Source organism: Oncorhynchus mykiss, chromosome 5 (genome assembly GCF_057628025.1).
Source record: "Oncorhynchus mykiss isolate SJ-2025 chromosome 5, ASM5762802v1, whole genome shotgun sequence".
In the NCBI taxonomy this organism is placed as follows: Eukaryota; Metazoa; Chordata; class Actinopteri; order Salmoniformes; family Salmonidae; genus Oncorhynchus; species Oncorhynchus mykiss.
In genome coordinates this window covers 7644363-7667238 of record NC_143026.1, presented here as the reverse complement: position 1 = coordinate 7667238, position 22876 = coordinate 7644363, and the positions used below count along the sequence as shown (strand labels likewise).

The following is a 22876-nucleotide window of genomic DNA, read 5'->3' as shown; positions in this document are numbered from 1 at the left end:
TGTGTTACAACCGGCCATGAACAGTAGTCCTATAGGGCGGCGCACAATTGGCCCAGCGTCGCCCGGGTTAGGGGAGGGGTTTGGCCAGGTCGGCTTTACTTGGCTCATCACGCTCTAGCGACTCCTTGTGGCGGGCCGGGTGCCTGCAGGCTGACTCCGGTCGTCAGTTGAACGGTGTTTCCTCTGACAGATTGGTGCAGCTGGCTTCCGGGTTTAGCGAGGGGGTGTTAAGAAGCGCAGCTTGGCGGGTCATGTTTCAGAGGACGCATGACTTAACCTTCACCTCTCCCGAACACGTTGGGGAGTTGCAGCGATGAGCCGATCGTAATCACGAAATTGGGTACAAATTACACGTAATTGTGAATAAGAAATACCTTATTTACATAACCCTTTTGCTCTGAGACTTGAAATGGAGCTCAGGTGCATCCTGTTTCCATTGATCAACCTTGATGTTTCTACAACTTGATTGGAGTCCACCTGTGGTAAATTCAAATGATTGGACATGATTTTGAAAAGGCACATACCTGTCTATATAAGGTCCCACAGTTGACAGTGCATGTCAGAGCAAAAACCAAGCTATGAGGTCAAAGAAATTGTCCATAGAGCTCAGAGACGACAGGATTGTGTCGAGGCACAGATCTGTGGAAGGGAACAACATTTTTTTTTTGCAGCATTGAGGGTCCCCAAGAAATGTGACCTCCATCATTCTTAAATGGAAGAAGATTGGAACCACCAAGGCTCTTCCTAGAGCTGGCCACCCGGTCAAACTGGGGGAGACTGTCCTTGGTCAGGGAGGTGACCAAGAACCCGATGGTCACTCTGACAGTGCTTTAGAGTTCCTCTGCGGAGATGGGAGAACCTTCCAGAAGGACAACCATCTCTGCAGCACTCCACCAATCAGGCCTTTATGGTAGAGTGGCCAGACGGAAGCCACTCCTCAGTAAAGGGAAATTGACAGCCTGCTTGGAGTTTACCAAAAGGCACCTAAAGGACTCTCAGACCATGAGAAACAAGATTCTCTGTTCTGATGAAACCAAGATTTATCTATTTGGCCTGAATGCCAAGCGTCACGTCTGAAGGAAAGCTGGCACCATCCCTACAGTGAAGCATGGTGGTGGCAGCATCATGCTGTGGGGATGTTTTTCAGCGACAGGGACTGGGAGACCAGTCGGGATCGAGGCAAAGATTAACAGAGCAAAGTACAGAGAGCTCCATGATGAAAACCTGCTCCAGAGCACTCAGGACCTCAGACTGGGGCGAATGTTCATCTTCCAACAGGACAATGACTCTAAGCACACAGCCAAGACAGCGCAGGAGTGGCTTCAGGACAAGTCTCTGAATGTCCTTGAGTGACCCAGCCAGAGCCCAAACTTGAACCCGATCGAACATCTCTGCAGCGACACACCCCATCCAACCTGACAGCGCATGAGAGGATCTGCAGAGAAAAATTGGAGAAACTCCCCAAATACACATGTACCAAGCTTGTAGCATCATTTCCAAGAAGGCTCTAGGCTGTAATCGCTGCCAAAGGTCCTTCAAGTACTGAGTAAAGGGTCTGAATACTTACGCTATTGTGATTATATATTGTGTGTAGATTGAGGGGGGGGGGGGGGAGAATTTAATCAATTTTAGAATAAGGCTGTAACGTAACAAAATGTGTAAAAAGTCAAGGGGTCTGAATACTTTCCGAATGCACTGTATGTATATCTGAAATGTCAGATGTTAACAGAATGTGTAATTAAAAAACAAAAACAGTTAAGTGAGAATTAGGCTGTAGTGGGGGGAAAAGTGGTGGAGTTACAGTATTTAGCTACACGGCAAAAAAATGATTAACTACTGTAAACAGTACCTAGATTTTAATTTAGTTCAATGACTACCAAGCTACTGCAAAATGTAGTTGAATCACTAGTTGACCCCAACACTGGCTCCAACATAGTTACAAAGTGGTAGCGAAGGTTAAAACATATTTTCTTTTCTGTGTGCCTGACAATATTACTTAAATTCGCTCCAAAAGACTGGATTGTTACGATGCATAATTGTTTCATTTCCCTTCTCTCCCCACAATGTTCTCTTCTGTAATTTACTAAAGCATTTCAGCACACCACAGTCAGAACCTCGGCAGAGAAACAAGAGGAGTGGCATCTTGTTCCCCACAACGATGATAAATTGGATTCCAAACTCCAGTGGCCACTGTAATCCAATCCCTAACCACTGCAGTCAGTTTTTCTGTGCTTTGTTCACTGAGTAACTTATTGCCTTATATGTCAATTGAGTCACCAGTCTAAAGCCTTGTAGCTTCTCTGAGATGTGGCTGATTTTTCTGAGTTTTAATAAATGCCGTTTTTCCATTTGAGAAAAGTTTTGACAGCCACAGAAGGACCATGGATGCTTGTTAGTGTAACATCTTGCCTGTGAAGTGGCTCTGCAGCAGGGCTCTCGAACCCTGTTCCAGGGGAGCTACCGTACCATCCAGGGTCCGGTTTCCAAAAGGCATCTTAAGGCTAAGTTCGTCATAAGAACCTTCACAGGAGCATCGTTACATCTATGAGCTGTTTCCCCCAAAAAACATTTACCAAATTTGCACTTAAACACTTATTTACTTATTGCCTCATACCATTCAAACATCTTCGTTAGATTTGTATTTATTTTTTTTACCTACTGCATGACTTTAAACACAGATTTAATTTTAATTTTTACCTTTATTTAACCAGGCAAGTCAGTTAAAGAACAAATTCTTATTTTCAATGACGGCCTAGGAACAGTGGGCTAACTGCCTTGTTCAGGGGGAGAACGACAGATTTGTACCTTGTCAGCTCGGGGGTTTGAACTTGCAACCTTCCGGTTCCTAATCCAACTCTCTAACCACTAGGCTACCCTGCTGCTAAACATAGAATTAATGTGTTTATTTATCTGTCTCTGTGACCACCGATTAATTTCACAGTGAAGTTGACTACAAATACAAAGTTGCCAATGTCTTTGCAATTGTTAAAAAAAAGGCTGTTTATTCAAGATAAATAGCCTACAGTATAGGACTATATAATTAAATATTTAAATACATTTCTTGTTCATTCAATCGAGTTCTGTTTTGCTAATTGTAGGCTGTCTGTAATTTATTATAATTATAAACGTCAAGGTAAGATTTGAACGGCAGAATCTGATCCGAGAGCAGTGCTGCCTTTTTCATTTCGATCCCGGCAGTATCGACACTATGCTCCGAAAGGCACTTAGCGAACGTTCTCTCTGCGTGGTGTTTTAGGAAAGTCGTTGTAAGGAAAGATGCATCGCTAAAACATTTGTAAAAGCCTATAAACTCCATCGCTATCGGGAAACCGAGAGCTGTAGATGTTCGCTCCATCTCTAATCTACTTGATTGTAATAATGAACTGTTTGATAAACGGGTTAGTTTCAGCTGGGGGGGGGGGGGGGTTGGAGCAAAAACCTACATTAGGGGTAGCTCTCTGGGAACAGGGTTGGAGAGCCCTGCTATACACTATTCAAAAGCTTGTCATTTTGATCAAAAGCGACTGTTCTTGTTTCTGATTTGACTCTAGACGCAGCTCCTGAGTACGTCGCTCGTCCTGGTCTGAGAGAGTAGACTTCTCCAAAAGCAGCCTATTTACTGCATTCATTTCTGGATATTGATGGATGTTTTGTCTAGTGTGGCCAAAGGCAGGCATACTCAGAAAGAGCACCCAAACAATATCTGTCAGGTCAATCTGTGTTTGTGAAATATCACACCCGCCATCGGAATCCTATCACCGACGTAATTCCCCTCCACTTCCTCAGTCAACCTTTTTTTTAGATGAGCTGGAAAGGAGATCTTCATTAAAGCAGTCCGTGGCCAATGCCCAGATTAACGATTGTCGTCAACCTTTTTTTAATAAAAAGAATCCTCCGCTGTCTTGTCTGAGAGGAGCGTATCCACACGCTGATGGAATTGATGAGGTTAAAAGGTCGACCCCCATCATGGCAGAATAAACCCGAGAGAGAGAGAGACAGAACCAGACGTCTATTTGTAAATATTGCTGACTGTTTTGGGGCGACGAGGAAGACTCAGTCTTGTGTGTATGTATATGTGTATATATATGTGTGTGTGTGTGTGTGGTATGTATGTATGTATGTATGTATGTATGTATGTATGTATGTATGTATGTATGTGTGTGTGTGTGTGTGTGTGTGTGTGTGTGTGTGTGTGTGTGTGTGTGTGTGTGTGTATATATATGAGAGAGAGATTTTACAGATAAAAATCAGTTAGAAGCGATTGATACCAAAACAAGACTGAGTCTATAGATAGATAGATATATATACACACATTTTAAAAAATTGGACACATTGATTATTAAACATGGCTTTTTTAAAAATCTGTTTGTCCCCTACAGACATATATCCATGACACTCCCCGCCAGTTTCAAAAGGCAAACCACTACTAGACCAGATTTTGAACACCAGAACTCCAACCTGTACGCCATATCAGGTGAGCTACTGTCTACGTTTCTTCCCAATTGCAAAAAGTCTTCTGGAATATGCATATATTCAATGTTTTTTTTGTTGGTGTTGTTTTTTTTCCCTTTCAGCCATTGCATAATATTAATTTTGAATTTAGTGTTATCCCTCAGTTTACTCTGAAGTCACCTGTGGTAGCTACCCCTTAAGGAGTGTTTTCCCTCAGTTTACTCTGAAGTCACCTGTGGTAGCTACCCCTTAAGGAGTGTTTTCCCTCAGTTTACTCTGAAGTCACCTGTGGTAGCTACCCCTTAAGGAGTGTTATCCCTCAGTTTACTCTGAAGTCACCTGTGGTAGCTACCCCTTAAGGAGTGTTATCCCTCAGTTTACTCTGAAGTCACCTGTGGTAACTACCCCTTAAGGAGTGTTATCCCTCAGTTTACTCTGAAGTCACCTGTGGTAGCTACCCCTTAAGGAGTGTTATCCCTCAGTTTACTCTGAAGTCACCTGTGGTAGCTACCCCTTAAGGAGTGTTATCCCTCAGTTTACTCTGAAGTCACCTGTGGTAGCTACCCCTTAAGGAGTGTTATCCCTCAGTTTACTCTGAAGTCACCTGTGGTAACTACCCCTTAAGGAGTGTTATCCCTCAGTTTACTCTGAAGTCACCTGTGGTAGCTACCCCTTAAGGAGTGTTATCCCTCAGTTTACTCTGAAGTCACCTGTGGTAGCTACCCCTTAAGGAGTGTTATCCCTCAGTTTACTCTGAAGTCACCTGTGGTAGCTACCCCTTAAGGAGTGTTATCCCTCAGTTTACTCTGAAGTCACCTGTGGTAGCTACCCCTTAAGGAGTGTTATCCCTCAGTTTACTCTGAAGTCACCTGTGGTAGCTACCCCTTAAGGAGTGTTATCCCTCAGTTTACTCTGAAGTCACCTGTGGTAACTACCCCTTAAGGAGTGTTATCCCTCAGTTTACTCTGAAGTCACCTGTGGTAGCTACCCCTTAAGGAGTGTTATCCCTCAGTTTACTCTGAAGTCACCTGTGGTAGCTACCCCTTAAGGAGTGTTATCCCTCAGTTTACTCTGAAGTCACCTGTGGTAGCTACCCCTTAAGGAGTGTTTTCCCTCAGTTTACTCTGAAGTCACCTGTGGTAGCTACCCCTTAAGGAGTGTTATCCCTCAGTTTACTCTGAAGTCACCTGTGGTAGCTACCCCTTAAGGAGTGTTATCCCTCAGTTTACTCTGAAGTCACCTGTGGTAGCTACCCCTTAAGGAGTGTTATCCCTCAGTTTACTCTGAAGTCACCTGTGGTAGCTAAGGAGTCTTTGGATGTCGTATGATGGATATGTTATGGATTCAAAGAGAGACATCGTATGGTGAGCCAGAGAGATGGACCCCCCCCCCCCGAGTACTGGGCGACTCAATTCTTCCATACTCTCTCATACTCTATTCTACATCTAATTTTCACTTAATGAGCTATGTACCGGGAGTGGTAATGCAATCTAATAGGGGTTTCTTTGTACTCCTTATCATTGGCACATCGAAAATAAACAAAACGCTTGAGTAGACGCAACACTGACACATGAAATCTCCCCTGGAGTTGCGCGTAGGAAACCCTTTGGGTAAAGCAGGACATTTTTGAGTTTTACCCAAAAGTTTTCCTTCTGTTCTCTAAACTCCGGGTGACCCCCCCCCCCCCGCACAGTTGAGAAAGGCTGCGAAACCAACCAACCAATGACCGCGCCACTCATCAACACTGCAGTAGACATCAGTTTGCTTCGACGGATCCCTTTCATTACTCCCACGTTGTTTGAACGGACGCGATGTCGGGTCGGGAGAGAAGCCTAGTAACCAATTAAGACGAGACATGACCGTCAGTCGGGAGAGAAGCCTAGTAACCAATCGGGTGCCAAGCCGCTGAAACAAATATCAGATATCAGCCATTTTAAGGAGATGCACCTGCCCTTTTTTTATTATTTTATAATTTGACCCTAATAATTGTAGCTCTGAGAACTCGGCGTCGCTTTCCAATTAAAACCCACGCTGGCTCCTTGACGGAGGTCGCAGTAATGACACCCCTGCAGCATTAGAGGCTGAAACTGACAGGTGAGTCCCCGAATGAATTAAACATGAGGTGGGTTACAATGAGAAGCGGAAAAGCCTCAGACAGAAGTTGTCTTTTGAGGGGAGGAAGGGGGGGGGGGGGGGGTATTCGAGGCTTGTAAAATGCTCAGTGTAATTTACATATTCATCTCTTTGCCGTTCAGCCTTATCGAGAGCTCACCCCACTCTTGGTGACGTCTCTAAAGCTAAAATAGCAGTGACAGACGAGGGTGCGCTTCATTTTCCCCAGGATTTATGACTTGTGTAATTTTAGGGTATTTTATTAATACGCTTAGACGATTGATCCCCCCCCCCTCGTCACTCTGTGTGGAATACGCTTAATAGTTCCAGATGACGCCTGGCTCACTGATTATGGCAAGGACTTTTCTTCTTCTCTACTTCCTCCCATTATTTATTTTTTGCTCTTTTTTTTTTTTTTAAATTGAGTTTCGTCCTTTTGACACACACGTTTTAGTTCACTATTTACACAGGGAAAAGGATCGCCTTTTGACAGTTGAGGTTTTCAGTCAAATCCATCCGGATATTTGGGATCATTTAGAATGGAGGAAGTAAAAACAAATGACATCGTAGAAGTACACATTTGAGGCACCGTGGGCTCTAAGCTTATTATCCAAACACATCCCCAAACTCCTCGTCTCAAATCCTCCTCTTGGTTTTACACTTTATTAGTCAAAGAGCACAAGTAGTCAACAAGCTACATGACACAGCCCAGATGTGCCACAACAGGTCTCCATCACCTTCAGTTCAGTATGCCCCATTGGTCCTCACTACATCTCCCATAACCCCCTGTTTTTCGGGTTGCAAAATTCTACTTACTTTCCCAAAATTCTGGTTTACCAGAGGTCCTGGTTTGGGTTGGAGAATTTCTGTATTCCTTCCTTATTCTCATCATTTCAGTTATCTTCCAACACGAATTTCTGGAAAACCGTGGAATTTTACCGGAATTTTGAAACCCTACCCCTGTTGCAACACATGGCCTGAGGAGACGGCGACATACTGTCCATCCATCCCATCCCATGGAGGAGTGTGGCCATGCTATACATCCCCAGCTAATTACAGCCAGATGAAATTATGCCCTCCACATCCAAGCCATTTAAAGACAATTTATAAAGATTCATCATCCTAATGTCCCTTAAAAGATCTTCTGCGGGTTATTTAAGTAAGTTATTAATGAGCTTCTAATGCTCTGCTTGAAGGAAGCGGCCTTCCTTCCTTGTCTCCTCTCCTTAGTTGATCTGGGGGGGGTTCTATGCCCTACAGAGTTTTAAGGTTAGTTAGGAAGGACGAGGCACTAGACAAGGAGGTTGAAGGACAAATCTGTTTTTGTTTGGATGATATTTATTTACATGTTGTATTATATTGGAGGAGTAACATCATAAAAATTAACAATTGACCTGTGCCAGCTTGTCACGTGTCAACAGGTTTAAAAGGGATTGTTGAATGTATTTAGGCTCTTTCATTGGAGAATTCTCTCTCTGTCTTCACCCCATCCTCACCTCTAACCCCTGGCCTTCACCCCATCCTCACCTCTAACCCCTGGCCTTCACCCCATCCTCACCTCTAACCCCTGGCCTGCACCCCATGTCATCCTGAACCCCTAACCCCTGGCCTACACCACATCCTCACCTCTAACCCCTGGCCTGTACCCCATGTCATACTGAACCTCTAACCCCTGGCCTTCACCCCATGTCATACTGAACCTCTAACCCCTGGCCTTCACCCCATGTCATCCTGAACCTCTAACCCCTGGCCTGTACCCCATGTCATCCTGACCTCTAACCCCTGGCCTTCACCCCATCCTGACCTCTAACCCCTGGCCTGTACCCCATGTCATCTGTACACGATTTTAAATAAGATTTTATTTTCAGAAGTGTGATACATGCGACCGTTGATGGTCAGAAGGCCTGTGATTTTAAACGTGGTGAAGACTACATTACCGCAGAGGGGAGGTTGTATAATTAACACTTTAGTCTGACGTCTTCCGTTTAAACACACACCCTGTTTTATACTCATTCGGCTGAACCAAAAGCCATACACTGGGGTCAAACTCAAACTTTGGTCAAAGAAAACTACGCAGGCCTGAGTTTTCGTTGTTGAACGATCACCACGGTTCCACATTTATAGCTAAGCCTTCACGCCTCAAGATCAGGAATTTGCCCTCTGAGCTAAAGAGCTATTTAAATAGAGTTTTAATCTAGTGTATATATTTGGTTTCTTTGGAGATGTGTTGGGACTTGAGGGAGGTGGATCAGCAAGAAGGCAACAGTCCCAGTGGCCTGTGTTGGGACTTGAGGGAGGTGGATCAGCAAGAAGGCAACAGTCCCAGTGGCCTGTGTTGGGACTTGAGGGAGGTGGATCAGCAAGAAGGCAACAGTCCCAGTGGCCTGTGTTGGGACTTGAGGGAGGTGGATCAGCAAGAAGGCAACAGTCCCAGTGGCCTGTGTTGGGACTTGAGGGAGGTGGATCAGCAAGAAGGCAACAGTCCCAGTGGCCTGTGTTGGGACTTGAGGGAGGTGGATCAGCAAGAAGGCAACAGTCCCAGTGGCCTGTGTTGGGACTTGAGGGAGGTGGATCAGCAAGAAGGCAACAGTCCCAGTGGCCTCGACGGAACCTTCGGACAGAGGGTTTTAGGTGTTAATGCCTCATTTTAGGGGTTGGTTTGTATTTGTCCTGTTACAAGTTTATAATGGAAATGTATTTTTTTGCATATTCCAACTCCTCCTGATACACCCTCAGGGAGTGAAGTAACATCCAGGGTCACCATTATACAGCGCCCCTGGAGCCATTGAGGTTAAGTGCCTTGCTCAAGGGCACAGCGACAGATTTTTCACCTCGTCAGCTCCGGGTTTTCAAACCAGAAACCTTTCGGTGACTGGCTCAACGCCCTAACCTCGAGGCCAGACATTTGTATCTTGTGGCTGGCGTAATGAGTCTTTGTCTCTTTCAGCAATGGATGGAGTGCCTTTCATGATCTCTGAGAAGTTTGCCTGCGCTTCCGATGATGTGAGTCTGTCTTTCGGGTTGGTTCACTCACAAAATGTAATCTTGACTGTTGAGCATCATAGTTGTGAAGAGAAAACAAAATGTAATCTTGACTGTTGAGCATCATAGTTGTGAAGAGAAAACAAAATGTAATCTTGACTGTTGAGCATCATAGTTGTGACGAGAGAACTAAATGCAACGGGCAATATTCTTGCCTCTGATGTAGATATCAGCTTGATAAGATTGTTGCTCAAGTGTGTGTGAAACTGGTTGATGAAGAGTAGGCACAGACTGAGAGAAGAAGTCTGTGTTCCACTTACATGCATTCAACATGTTCGCTCAGCCTGTCAACTTCCTGTCCTGTCGGCCATCTGTATTGCAGCTGCAGCAGGTGGATCTGATGGGCATCACAATCAAGTCGCTGACGGAGATTGAGAAAGAGGTGAGTACGAGTTAGCCTGGGGTGAGACGGTGTACGAGCCTGGTTCCAGATCTGTTTGTGCCGTCTTGCCAACTCCTGTGGTCGTTGTCATGCCCGAACACCATAGGAGTTGGCAAGACTCCACAAACCGAGCCTGGGGACCAGGCTAAACTCACACCGCCATGTTCACTGACATATGACATCATCGACTGCCTTCAAAAACGGGTTCTAGCATTTTGATAGAGGCAGGGTGATCACACGTCTTGTTGATTGTGTAAAAGGGACTTTACACGTGGAGTTTAGAGGGGCTTTTCAGGCAGAGATGAGGCCCTCTCTGAATTAAACCACACCCAAGCCTCTCTCTGTCAGAGCACTGAGCATGGCCACGGGTGTGTTTGTCCCTCTTTTAAAAAAGAATAAACGATAGTGCGCGAGGGCTCAAAGTAAGTCGTAGTGTCTAATCCACATGATCGGTGGAATGGAAGGAACCCAGAGACAATGAGTTCAGTAAGTATGGAGAGGAGGTGCATAGCTTATTTGTTAGTGCTTTTGTGAAGGCAGCATTTTCAGCAATGTTGTTCCTCTGTATTTCTCCCATCTGTCCACTAGAGGCCTGTAATTTGAGCTATTTCACCCTCTACTCTCTACTCAAACGGTGCAGTTTGCCCTGTGGAAGGGTCGCATACAGTAACTAGAGGGAAGACATTTTTGAGTAAATGAAAAGGCATGATCCAGTGATGAGAATGGATCCTGTAATCATATACAGAAGCCAATAATATATTTTATTTTTGGGGGGGGGGGGGGGGGGCGGCTGGTGCTACATGCTTTTCTCCCCTCATTGCTTCGGATGGTGTCGGTTCCAGCCATTAGGCTCCCATTTCCCCAATGACTAGAGGAACCTGCGAACATAAGTAATTGGTGTCTCTTAAGTGTTGATTAGCCCACAATTTGAGTTGACGTCTTCATCCTGTGGGGGGGGCTGCAACGGGAGGGATGAGGGAGATGATGGACAAGGGATGAGGGAGATGATGGACAAGGGATGAGGGAGATGATGGACAAGGGATGAGGGAGATGATGGACAAGGGATGAGGGAGATGATGGACAAGGGATGAGGGAGATGGACGGGGGAGATGATGGACGGGGGAGATGAGGGACGGGGGGGGAGATGAGGGACGGGGGGGGGAGATGAGGGACGGGGGGGGGAGATGAGGGACGGGGGGGGGAGATGAGGGACGGGGGGGGGAGATGAGGGACGGGGGGGGGAGATGAGGGACGGGGGGGGGAGATGAGGGACGGGGGGGGGAGATGAGGGACGGGGGGGGGAGATGAGGGACGGGGGGGGGGATGAGGGACGGGGGGGAGATGAGGGACGGGGGGGGAGATGAGGGACGGGGGGGGAGATGAGGGACGGGGGGGAGATGAGGGACGGGGGGGGAGATGGGAGACGATGGATGGGGGGGAGATGAGGGACGAGGGAGACGAGGGACGAGGGAGACGATGGGACGATGGGCGAGGGACGAGGGAGACGATGGGCGAGGGACGAGGGAGATGATGGGAGACGAGGGACGAGGGAGATGATGGGAGACGATGGACGAGGGAGATGATGGACGAGGGAGATGATGGACGAGGGAGATGATGGACGAGGGAGATGATGGACGAGGGAGATGATGGACGAGGGAGATGAGGGACGAGGGAGATGATGGACGAGGGACGAGGGAGATGATGGACGAGGGACGAGGGAGGTGATGGACGAGGGACGAGGGAGATGATGGACGAGGGACGAGGGAGATGATGGACGAGGGACGAGGGAGATGATGGACGAGGGAGTTGAGGGACGAGGGAGATGATGGGAGATGATAGACGAGGGAGATGATGGGAGATGAGGGACAAGGGAGATGATGGACGAGGGAGATGATGGACGAGGGAGATGATGGACAAGGGAGATGATGGACAAGGGAGATGAGGGACGAGGGAGATGAGGGACGAGGGATGAGGGAGATGATGGACGAGGGATGATGGAGATGATGGACGAGGGAGATGATGGACGAGAGATGAGGGACGAGGGAGATGATGGACGAGGGACGAGGGAGATGATGGACGAGGGAGATGATGGACGAGGGAGATGATGGACGAGGGAGATGATGGATGAGGGAGAGGATGGACGAGGGATGAGGGAGAGGATAGACGAGGGATGAGGAAGATGGTGATGAATTGCAGGGATGAGGAAGATGGTGATGAATTGCAGGGATGAGGAAGATGATGGACAAGGAATGAGGGAGAGGATGGACAAGGGATGAGGAAGATGGTGATGAATTGCAGGGAGAGATGGAAAGGGGAACAGACATAAAAACAAATGTCTTAACCTGGAATGTCGGCAAATGAACATGGCAGAGAAACAATTTTGTCTCAACCACATATCGATCGGACCGGGTGAGTCTCGGTTGAGACGATAGACCGGACCGGGTGAGTCTCGGTTGAGAAGATAGACCGGACCGGGTGAGTCTCGGTTGAGACGATAGACCGGACCGGGTGAGTCTCGGTTGAGACGATAGACCGGACCGGGTGAGTCTCGGTTGAGACGATAGACCGGACCGGGTGAGCCTCGGTTGAGACGATAGACCGGACCGGGTGAGTCTCGGTTGAGACGTTAGACCGGACCGGGTGAGTCTCGGTTGAGACGTTAGACCGGACCGGGTGAGTCTCGGTTGAGACGATAGACCGGACCGGGTGAGTCTCGGTTGAGACTAACCCTTGTTTCAGTAAGGTAATAAATAAAGGGTCAGGGTTAAGACCAATACAAGATGCTTTGTTGAATCTTGATCTGCTGTGGTACCATACAGCGTGTTATATATATACAGTGCCTTGCGAAAGTATTCGGCCCCCTTGAACTTTGCGACCTTTTGCCACATTTCAGGCTTCAAACATAAAGATATAAAACTGTATTTTTTTGTGAAGAATCAACAACAAGTGGGACACAATCATGAAGTGGAACGACATTTATTGGATATTTCAAACTTTTTTAACAAATCAAAAACTGAAAAATTGGGCGTGCAAAATTATTCAGCCCCCTTAAGTTAATACTTTGTAGCGCCACCTTTTGCTGCGATTACAGCTGTAAGTCGCTTGGGGTATGTCTCTATCAGTTTTGCACATCGAGAGACTGAAATTTTTCCCCATTCCTCCTTGCAAAACAGCTCGAGCTCAGTGAGGTTGGATGGAGAGCATTTGTGAACAGCAGTTTTCAGTTCTTTCCACAGATTCTCGATTGGATTCAGGTCTGGACTTTGACTTGGCCATTCTAACACCTGGATATGTTTATTATTGAACCATTCCATTGTAGATTTTGCTTTATGTTTTGGATCATTGTCTTGTTGGAAGACAAATCTCCGTCCCAGTCTCAGGTCTTTTGCAGACTCCATCAGGTTTTCTTCCAGAATGGTCCTGTATTTGGCTCCATCCATCTTCCCATCAATTTTAACCATCTCCCCTGTCCCTGCTGAAGAAAAGCAGGCCCAAACCATGATGCTGCCACCACCATGTTTGACAGTGGGGATGGTGTGTTCAGCTGTGTTGCTTTTACGCCAAACATAACGTTTTGCATTGTTGCCAAATAGTTACATTTTGGTTTCATCTGACCAGAGCACCTTCTTCCACATGTTTGGTGTGTCTCCCAGGTGGCTTGTGGCAAACTTTAAACGACACTTTTTATGGATATCTTTAAGAAATGGCTTTCTTCTTGCCACTCTGCCATAAAGGCCAGATTTGTGCAATATACGACTGATTGTTGTCCTATGGACAGAGTCTCCCACCTCAGCTGTAGATCTCTGCAGTTCATCCAGAGTGATCATTGGCCTCTTGGCTGCATCTCTGATCAGTCTTCTCCTTGTATGAGCTGAAGGTTTAGAGGGACGGCCAGGTCTTGGTAGATTTGCAGTGGTCTGATACTCCTTCCATTTCAATATTATCGCTTGCACAGTGCTCCTTGGGATGTTTAAAGCTTGGGAAATCTTTTTGTATCCAAATCCGGCTTTAAACTTCTTCACAACAGTATCTCGGACCTGCCTGGTGTGTTCCTTGTTCTTCATGATGCTCTCTGCACTTTTGACGGACCTCTGAGACTATCACAGTGCAGGTGCATTTATACGGAGACTTGATTACACACAGGTGGATTGTATTTATCATCATTAGTCATTTAGGTCAACATTGGATCATTCAGAGATCCTCACTGAACTTCTGGAGAGAGTTTGCTGCACTGAAAGTAAAGGGGCTGAATAATTTTGCACGCCCTATTTTTCAGTTTTTGATTTGTTAAAAAAGTTTGAAATATCCAATAAATGTCGTTCCACTTCATGATTGTGTCCCACTTGTTGTTGATTCTTCACAAAAAAATACAGTTTTATATCTTTATGTTTGAAGCCTGAAATGTGGCAAAAGGTCGCAAAGTTCAAGGGGGCCGAATACTTTCGCAAGGCACTGTATATGTATGTATGTATGTATGTATGTATGTATGTCTGTTCTCTACAATTGCTTTTCAAGCCATGAATTGGTGCGGTGGGAATACCTGCTTGTTTAACCTTAGTCCTGTGGTATGGAGGAGATCTGTCAACTAGTAGTCACACACCATCACCTAGTGCCCTGCTTTCTTACCACACAGCAAATCAACTGAAATCATTTCATTTTAAACTTGGAATGTAATCTCTTAGTTGAATTGTTTAGTTCAGTTTGTTGTAATAGACCCAAAACACTATTGATCTCTCTTAATTCAACATTTTAATAAGCATTTGTTTGGATTTAAATGAGTTCGATTTGATTCCAGACCTCAAGCATCTATCAGTGGGGAAGGACATTGTATTTTTGTGGTGGATAAAATTGTTTTTTTGCTTGTGCTGGTTTCCGCCACAAGGGGGAATACTTTGACCAAAAATCCAGTCAGAGACTGGTAACTGCATGAGACTAATGGGTGGCCCTAACTGTTTTCAACGGTGTGTTAAACAAACGCACTAAATATGTTTTATAAATGTATTTAATGTTGTCCTGATGATAGTTGATGACATGTTATCTTTCTTTCCATCTCTCTCCATCTACCTTTTCTCTCAGTACGAGTATAGTTTCCGCACAGAGCACAGCGCAGCAGCGAGGCTTCCCCCCAGTCCCACACGGATCTCCCTGGGCTCTGAGGCCTGAGCCCCCCCCCAGTCCCACACAGATCTGAGCCTCCCCCCTCCTCCCCTCCAGAGAGACCTGAGCCTCTCCCTCCTTCTCCCTCTTCCCCTCCAGAGAGACCTGAGCCTCTCCCTCCTCCCCTCCAGAGAGACCTGAGCCTCTCCCTCCTCCCCTACAGAGACCTGAGCCTCTCCCACCTTTTCCCTCCTCCCCTACAGAGATCTGAGCCTCTCCCTCCTTCCCTACAGAGAGGTCTGAGCCTCTCCCTCCTCCCCTACAGAGAGGTCGGAGCCTCCCCCAGTCCTCCAGCAGGAGAGGAGGAGAGACTCACACTACTACTACTACTACTGAGAACCATCCCACACAAACCAAGCCAGAGAGAGAGAGCAAACTAGGTCTCCCTCTCTCCCTTTGGCTTGCCTCCTCCCTCCACTCCTCCCCGCCTCCCTCCACTCCTCCCCGCCTCCCTCCACTCCTCCTTGTCTGCCTCCTTCCACTCCTCCCTCCCTCCACTCCTCCCTGTCTGCCTCCCTCCACTCCTCCTTGTCTGCCTCCCTCCACTCCTCCCTGTCTGCCTCCCTCCCGTCTGCCTCCTTCCACTCCTCCCTCGTCTGCCTCCCTCCCTCCACTCCTCCTTGTCTGCCTCCCTCCACTCCTCCCTGTCTGCCTCCCTCCACTCCTCCCTGTCTGTCTCCCTCCACTCCTCCCTGTCTGCCTCCCTCCACTCCTCCCTCCACTCCTCCCTGTCTGCCTCCCTCCACTCCTCCCTCCCTCCACTCCTCCCTGTCTGCCTCCCTCCACTCCTCCTTGTCTGCCTCCCTCCACTCCTCCCTGTCTGCCTCCCTCCCGTCTGCCTCCCTCCACTCCTCCCTCGTCTGCCTCCCTCCACTCCTCCCTAACCTCCACTCCTCCTTGTCTGCCTCCCTCCCGCCACTCCTCCCTCCCTCCACACCTCCGGTCTGCCTCCCTCCACTCCTCCCGTCTGCCTCCCTCCACTCCTCCTTGTCTGCCTCCCTCCTGCCACTCCTCCCTCCCACCACTCCTCCCTCCACACCTCCCTCCTCGCCTCCCTCCACTCCACCTTGTCTGCATCCCTCCACTCCTCCCTCCACACCTCCCACTACTCCTCCCTCCACTCCTACCAAACAAAACAATAAGGTCATTGGGACATCTTGGTCCACTGTCCAAATGGATGGTCCTTTTTCTTTTGAAAAAGAAAAAAAAATGAACAAACAGAAGTCCTTTGGTTGCCCAGTCGTTTCTTCTTCTTTGTTTTTAAAGTTCAGTACTGCTTATTTGAAGAGGGAAACAATCCATGGTAAAAAAGGGACCCGTTGATGCATTAAGGCTTTCACAGACGTGTGATCGAGACGAGCTCCGCTGTGCATTCAGGATGGAAAGACCTGTGAAACCTGATGGTTGTGTGATTTTTGGACCCTTGGTGGTTAAGGGAGGAGAGAGAGAGAGAGCAAGGCTTGCCCATTCAACCCATGAACCATAGTGGCAGAGGCACCAGTTTAGTCTAGAAATGCACATTTGATCCATCCCTCCTTTCGGGAAACTTTAAAGCACCCACAGAGACTTGGGATGGTTGGAACAAACCGTGCTCTATAATACCCTATTGGATATAAGCAGTGCGTAACCCCCTGGTCTCGCCTTCGTTCCATTGGTCTTCTGTGGATATTTCTGCATCGAAGAGCAGCTTAGCCAGTCGTTGACTACAGCCCCCCCACCCCCCACCCCACCCACCTCCCTGTACACTAGATGTAAGCCCAGGAAGAGGAGCCAGCTTACATGTTACTGTAAAATAAATGTCCCCCAACAATATTGATTTGGACAGTTCACCCAAATGCTTTGAGAATGTTATTTTCTCTCGTCATTCTTTGTGAGTCATTTCAGTTGTTCTTACTCTTTTGCCTCGGCTGTTTGTGTCACGTTTCAACGACTCCATCGATGTGCTTTCTGGTCCGAGACACTCCTTGGATTAAAATCAGAACCACTAGTAAATGGACTGTTACAGTCGGTAAGGTCTTGCCGTTAGCTGGACGATACACCACTGTGTTTTTTTTTGTTGTTGTTTTTTTTCAAAGCCAGATGTTTGCATCTGTTACCAGTCTCACTGTGGCTTTACTCAGTCTTTTGTCATGGTTTTAGTATTTCTTATCTTTTAAAAGCTGTATTTTCTATTTCTCGCGGAGTGAGTTTGACAGAAACGTACTGCTTAGTTTTGAAGGAGCCAGTTACCAATGAGAGCCCTGTCTTTCTCTAGTCAGGTTACAATGGCCAGCATTGTGATAGTATTCATTTGCCACTTTCATTTTTTTTTTTATTAATAATGAACAAAATTAGATTTTTAAGTGTTTTAATTACGTGTATAATATTGTGTTTTTGAACTAAATGGGATGTTCTTGTATCAAGAAGAACACACTTAATAATTTGGGCTCAAGTAATGGTCTTTTGTTTCACGCATAAAGCTTGATGTGTGTGGTCTTCTAAACGGTCTGCTTTTTTTGGGGGGGTATTTTCAAAAACGACTAATTGTAATTTAATCAAGTGTTCCTGATGTTTTGCCTCCTGTCCATTGGCATAGGGGGGGGGGGGGGCTATAACTAATAACACCCCCATCTCCTCAGTTTTCTCCAAACTCTGACACAATGCCCTCTAAACCTTGGTTGTGTTCACCATATCAAAAAAAAATGTTTTGCAACAGGGAACAACTGAAAGCTGTGTTCAGTTTAGTACCTTCCGGTTTTCAAAAAAAACGTTCTCTCTCTGTTGAACACGACCCACCTTACACACTCCAAACTATCAGGAAACACACATCTTCTGCGATAGTTTTTTTTTTTCCAAACACTTTAGTCTCTTTTTGTTTGTTTGTTTTTGTCTTATTGCCTCAACTGTGCTACAACCAACTGTGATCAAACCACTCATTGATACGACTTTTAGTTTGTTGTTGTTGTTGCTTGTCATTCTTTTACCCACACATGCTTGATATTGATGGTATTCATATTGAGAACGTTGTTTTCTTTTCTACAACAGTATTTGTCTTAAATGGCATCCAGGGTTGCTCCTTTTTCGACATTAAGCTTTTTAAACACTGCCTAGAAAATCTGGTCAACTCTGGAGAACCTTTTTTCTTTTCTAGCATTCCTGGTACTGATGTATTCTATCGCTGTAGTTTTTAAGCATCCAGTTTCAACATAATTTAGTTGATCTTTCTATGCTTGGCAGAAGTTGTTTCCTCAGAGCAGCTCTTGGTGCCCTTTGGGGGAAAAACAGCCCCTTTTATTTTCTCTTTGTCTAATTGCTCATTTAAGGCCTGAGGAGTATTCTGACCCTTCTCTCCCCAGAATAATTGACCAATACATTTCAGTGTTGTATTTTTCAGAAAATCAAAAAAAAAAATGGTCAAATCAATGGAAAAAAGAAAAGAAAAAGAAAGAGATGGATTGTGTTATTGCACTGCCTATATATTGTGATCATGCTAGTAGCTTAGCTAGTTCAACTAGACCAAACGTCCATTCAAAAACGATGCTTTGTAAAATGCTCCCACGTTACGGCTTGTTTTGTTCTGCCTGCATCATGGTAACCTACACCTGTACTTCTACATCTGAGCTGTGTCGTGTAAATATCTTCAGATGGTCATCATAAAAAAATACATTGTTAACTAATATGATTTGTCTGTGTATTAACATTTTAATGTGAGATCAAGTTCAGTCCTGTGTTTGTTTTCAACATGGACTCCTTTTTTTAAGACAGCCGCGGATTCCTTCCAGCTATGAGAGAGTGTTCAACCAGCTGTAGCTCAGCTGGGATTTTTAAATGTTGTTTTGATTTGCAACTCATCTCTCCTGGATGGAGTTTGGGTTATCCTACTTTGAATGATTCTCATCCCAACATTAAACAAAACTTAAGATGACGACGAGAAGCTTCCACCGTTTATATTATTAGTTAACACTAAAATATACATTTGAGGATTTAACTAACAATCGAAACACCCAAACAACGTGAAGCTCTGTACTTCCGGAGGTAGAGCCTGTACGATTTGATGTTTTGTTTGTCTTCCTGGGAACTCTTAATTTGTAAACGCTTGTGAATTCATTATGGCTCTGAGGATCCTGTTGGTGATAACTGATGTTTTAAAAAGGTCAATTTTGGACCCCAAAAAAAGCAACAACAAAAAATAACATTTTAAAACTATAACTGATCAATGCACGATCATTCCAGGTAATTTACTGCTTAAACAAAATGGGTAAATAAGATATTTGGCTACAGAAAGGTACATTTCTTACGGATCTCAACAGCTTCCGTCCAAAAACAAATCCTGTGAAATGATGTCAACACATACTGGAGGAGTTACTAACTACGAGTGGCTAGCTTAGATAACGAACTAGCTACGTCTGGAGGAGTTACTAACTACGAGTGGCTAGCTTAGATAACGAACTAGCTACGTCTGGAGGAGTTACTAACTACGAGTGGCTAGCTTAGATAACGAACTAGCTACGTCTGGAGGAGTTACTAACTATGAGTGGCTAGCTACGTCTGGAGGAGTTACTAACTAAGAGTGGCTAGCTTAGATACCGAACTAGCTACGTCTGGAGGAGTTACTAACTACGAGTGGCTAGCTTAGATACCGAACTAGCTACGTCTGGAGGAGTTACTAACTAAGAGTGGCTAGCTTAGATACCGAACTAGCTACGTCTGGAGGAGTTACTAACTATGAGTGGCTAGCTTAGATACCGAACTAGCTACGTCTGGAGGAGTTACTAACTACGAGTGGCTAGCTTAGATAACGGACTAGCTACGTCTGAAGGAGTTACTAACTACGAGTGGCTAGCTTAGATAACGAACTAGCTATGTCTGGAGGAGTTACTAACTACGAGTGGCTAGCTTAGATAACGGACTAGCTACGTCTGAAGGAGTTACTAACTACGAGTGGCTAGCTTAGATAACGAACTAGCTATGTCTGAAGGAGTTACTAACTACGAGTGGCTAGCTTAGATAACGGACTAGCTACGTCTGGAGGAGTTACTAACTACGAGTGGCTAGCTTAAATAACGAACTAGCTACGTCTGGAGGAGTTACTAACTACGAGTGGCTAGCTAAGTCTGTCGCGGTGCTCCTTGACCAGAATGACACGTCGATGAACCACCAAAGGCACACCCCATTTCTGTTTGAAAATTGATAAAGACGTGTGATGTTAGACCAGTTTTTTTTTTTCATGGCCAAAGTCCAGTCTTTAAAAGACAAACCTTGTATTCCAGCTGCAAAACCTAATCTGTTAGGGATCAAACAGTTCAAATCAATACGGACCTATTATTATTATGGCAGTCTTATGTTAAAATGTTTACCCTGTGTGTCATTGAGGTGTATTTGTTTGTGTGTGATTACACACAGAGTACCAACCAAACTACTGGTGACTAATCCACAGGATCAACCTTTTTATTTACCGTTTCTCAGAAGCATCCTACATTTGATTTCAATTTCAACCCACTGCTCTTCATTACTTCCTTCCATTCTATAAATGTTTTTTTTTTGTTTTTTTTTTTTTGGTGGTCGGTTCGCTCCCTCAATCATTAGTTATCCGGCAGTGTGCAAACATGCGGGTTCTCTCATCTCGGTACCACCCCAGTCGTTTTAATGGCGACTAGTAAAACAACAGAGAGAGACCTCCTTAACTAGCTACTTCAAAACCCACAAGTTACTTTCCTCTCAAGATGTGTCGGCAACAGAGAAATCTGGCACGCACAGCCCACTGTCACCAAATTGTACCTGTAACGGAAGCAATTTGTCCTTTCCCTGGATATAGACTACTTTTTATCCCATTTTTTTAAGCGATATTTACCATCTTTATTAAGACATTTAATCAGAAACGCGGAGTGCCTGTCATGATGTCATATACCTGCCAAGACCTCTGTTGTCTTTGACTTCTGATTCCTCTCCATTTTGTTTTGTTTTTTGTCACCAAAAATAGAAATCTTCTTTCATCTTATCCGATGTGAGTTTCTGCAGAGAATGGACTAGGGTCCCATGGAAATGACATGGAAGTTTGTCAGGCAGACTTTTGCATGTTGCTTGTATGCCAGCGTACTGGGTTAAAGGTAATGGTACCATGGATTACTTTAGTCAATGTCAAGTCAGTGCATCTCTTCAAAATGATAACTAATTATAAAGGAAAGTAATTGTATCATTTGTATTAATTTATTTAACATTGTCTTTTAATATTGACAAATCAGTGTGCTTGTTTGTTTGTTTGTTTGTTTGTCTGTCTGTATTAACACATTTTAAATAAAACTTTTAAAATGGTGGCTGATTTGTCTCTGATTTTAAAACAAGAGATATGTTGACTAAATTTAACAGTAAGATTACAATTATATCCAGTGCTGTGACAGTATTTTGTCAGACGACCAGGTACAACCCACCCCAGCACATTATGTATGGTTTTTCTGTAATGCATCATGGGGGTGTTGTGGTCTTTTGTACACTTCTAGAGAGAAAAAGGTCTTGGAATAAAGATTTCACTTCAATTCAACTACATCGGATTACACCTTGCACCACATTGTACATTGTGACACTTGTTTCATTTTAAAAACATGGTTTAAACTATAATTTTGATATCATGGATGGACGGTCATTGCATCAGCCCTTGCTGGATAGTGCTCTCTCTGTGAATTTGAGTGGTTACCTTTTCTCCAGCCCTATTCCTTAGCTTTTTTTTTTTTTTACCAAAACAGTGGTGGTTTGACTGCATTATTGTTTGAACTGCAGATTGCAGCTTTAAAATACAGTGTGAAAGTTGTCTCAATGTCTTCAAACTGAACTTGGAGCAACGGATATCAAAACTAACTACAAAATACAAAATGGCATCTCACTTTTAATCTTGTTCCCTACTACTTAACCAGAAGGGTCCCATTTAGGTAAAAAAATGTTTTTTTAAATCTCCCCCTTTCATCCTCAAGGTTTCTGCTGGTGGCCATGTGAGGCCGATTAGGACGATTGGGTTGTGATGACGCAAGGTGTGAGCTGATCCCTCCCTCTGATGGGCAGATGTTGAGGAGAGATGACCGGCCAGGCTCCGGCGTTGCCTTGCCTTGGGAATGTCATTTAAGTGGCCGGAGCAGGAAAACAAATTGATTCCTTTCTGGTGAGATCAAAGGAGCGGCCATCGCGCAGACTCCTGGGGAACCTGCCTCCCTAACTACCCCCCGAGGAGGGTGGTTGTTTGATGGTTGGGGGTGCGATGGGAGGGGTCAGGTTTTGGGGAAGGTTGTTTCTGGCTTGTTTTTTTGCTCTCTCAGGACCAGGTTGTTGCCGGGTGACGCTCCCTCAGGACCAGGTTGTTGCCGGGCGCCGCTCCCTCAGGACCAGGTTGTTGCCGGGTGACGCTCCCTCAGGACCAGGTTGTTGCCGGGTGACGCTCCCTCAGGACCAGGTTGTTGCCGGGCACCGCTCCCTCAGGACCAGGTTGTTGCCGGGCGCCGCTCCCTCAGGACCAGGTTGTTGCCGGGCGCCGCTCCCTCAGGACCAGGTTGTTGCCGGGCGCCGCTCCCTCAGGACCAGGTTGTTGCCGGGTGACGCTCCCTCAGGACCAGGTTGTTGCTCAGAAAATGAGAGGGATCCATGATGAAGTGGCGTTTTGTCTGAAACGATGGTTGAGGGCCAGCAGGTGGAGTTCCTCTGAGCCACTGTCATGGAAGATGTCATCCTTTCTCTGTCAAAAGTTTAATAACTAACTTTTGACTGATA

General features: G+C 45.6%; 1 protein-coding gene across 2 annotated transcripts in view; it reads left to right on the top strand.

Annotated features, from left to right (window-relative positions):
* The window catches only part of mvb12ba (multivesicular body subunit 12Ba), a 50646-nt gene extending 29208 nt beyond the window's left edge, over positions 1 to 21438 (top strand). For both annotated transcript variants that reach the window (XM_021601552.3, XM_021601551.3), the window contains exons 7-10: positions 4380 to 4474; positions 9512 to 9567; positions 9929 to 9988; positions 15065 to 21438. In XM_021601552.3, the coding sequence (XP_021457227.1) occupies positions 4380 to 4474; positions 9512 to 9567; positions 9929 to 9988; positions 15065 to 15151 (298 nt within the window). In that variant the 3' untranslated portion in view covers positions 15152 to 21438. The remainder of the gene's footprint in view (positions 1 to 4379; positions 4475 to 9511; positions 9568 to 9928; positions 9989 to 15064) is intronic.
* The last annotated feature ends 1438 nt before the right edge of the window (positions 21439 to 22876 follow it).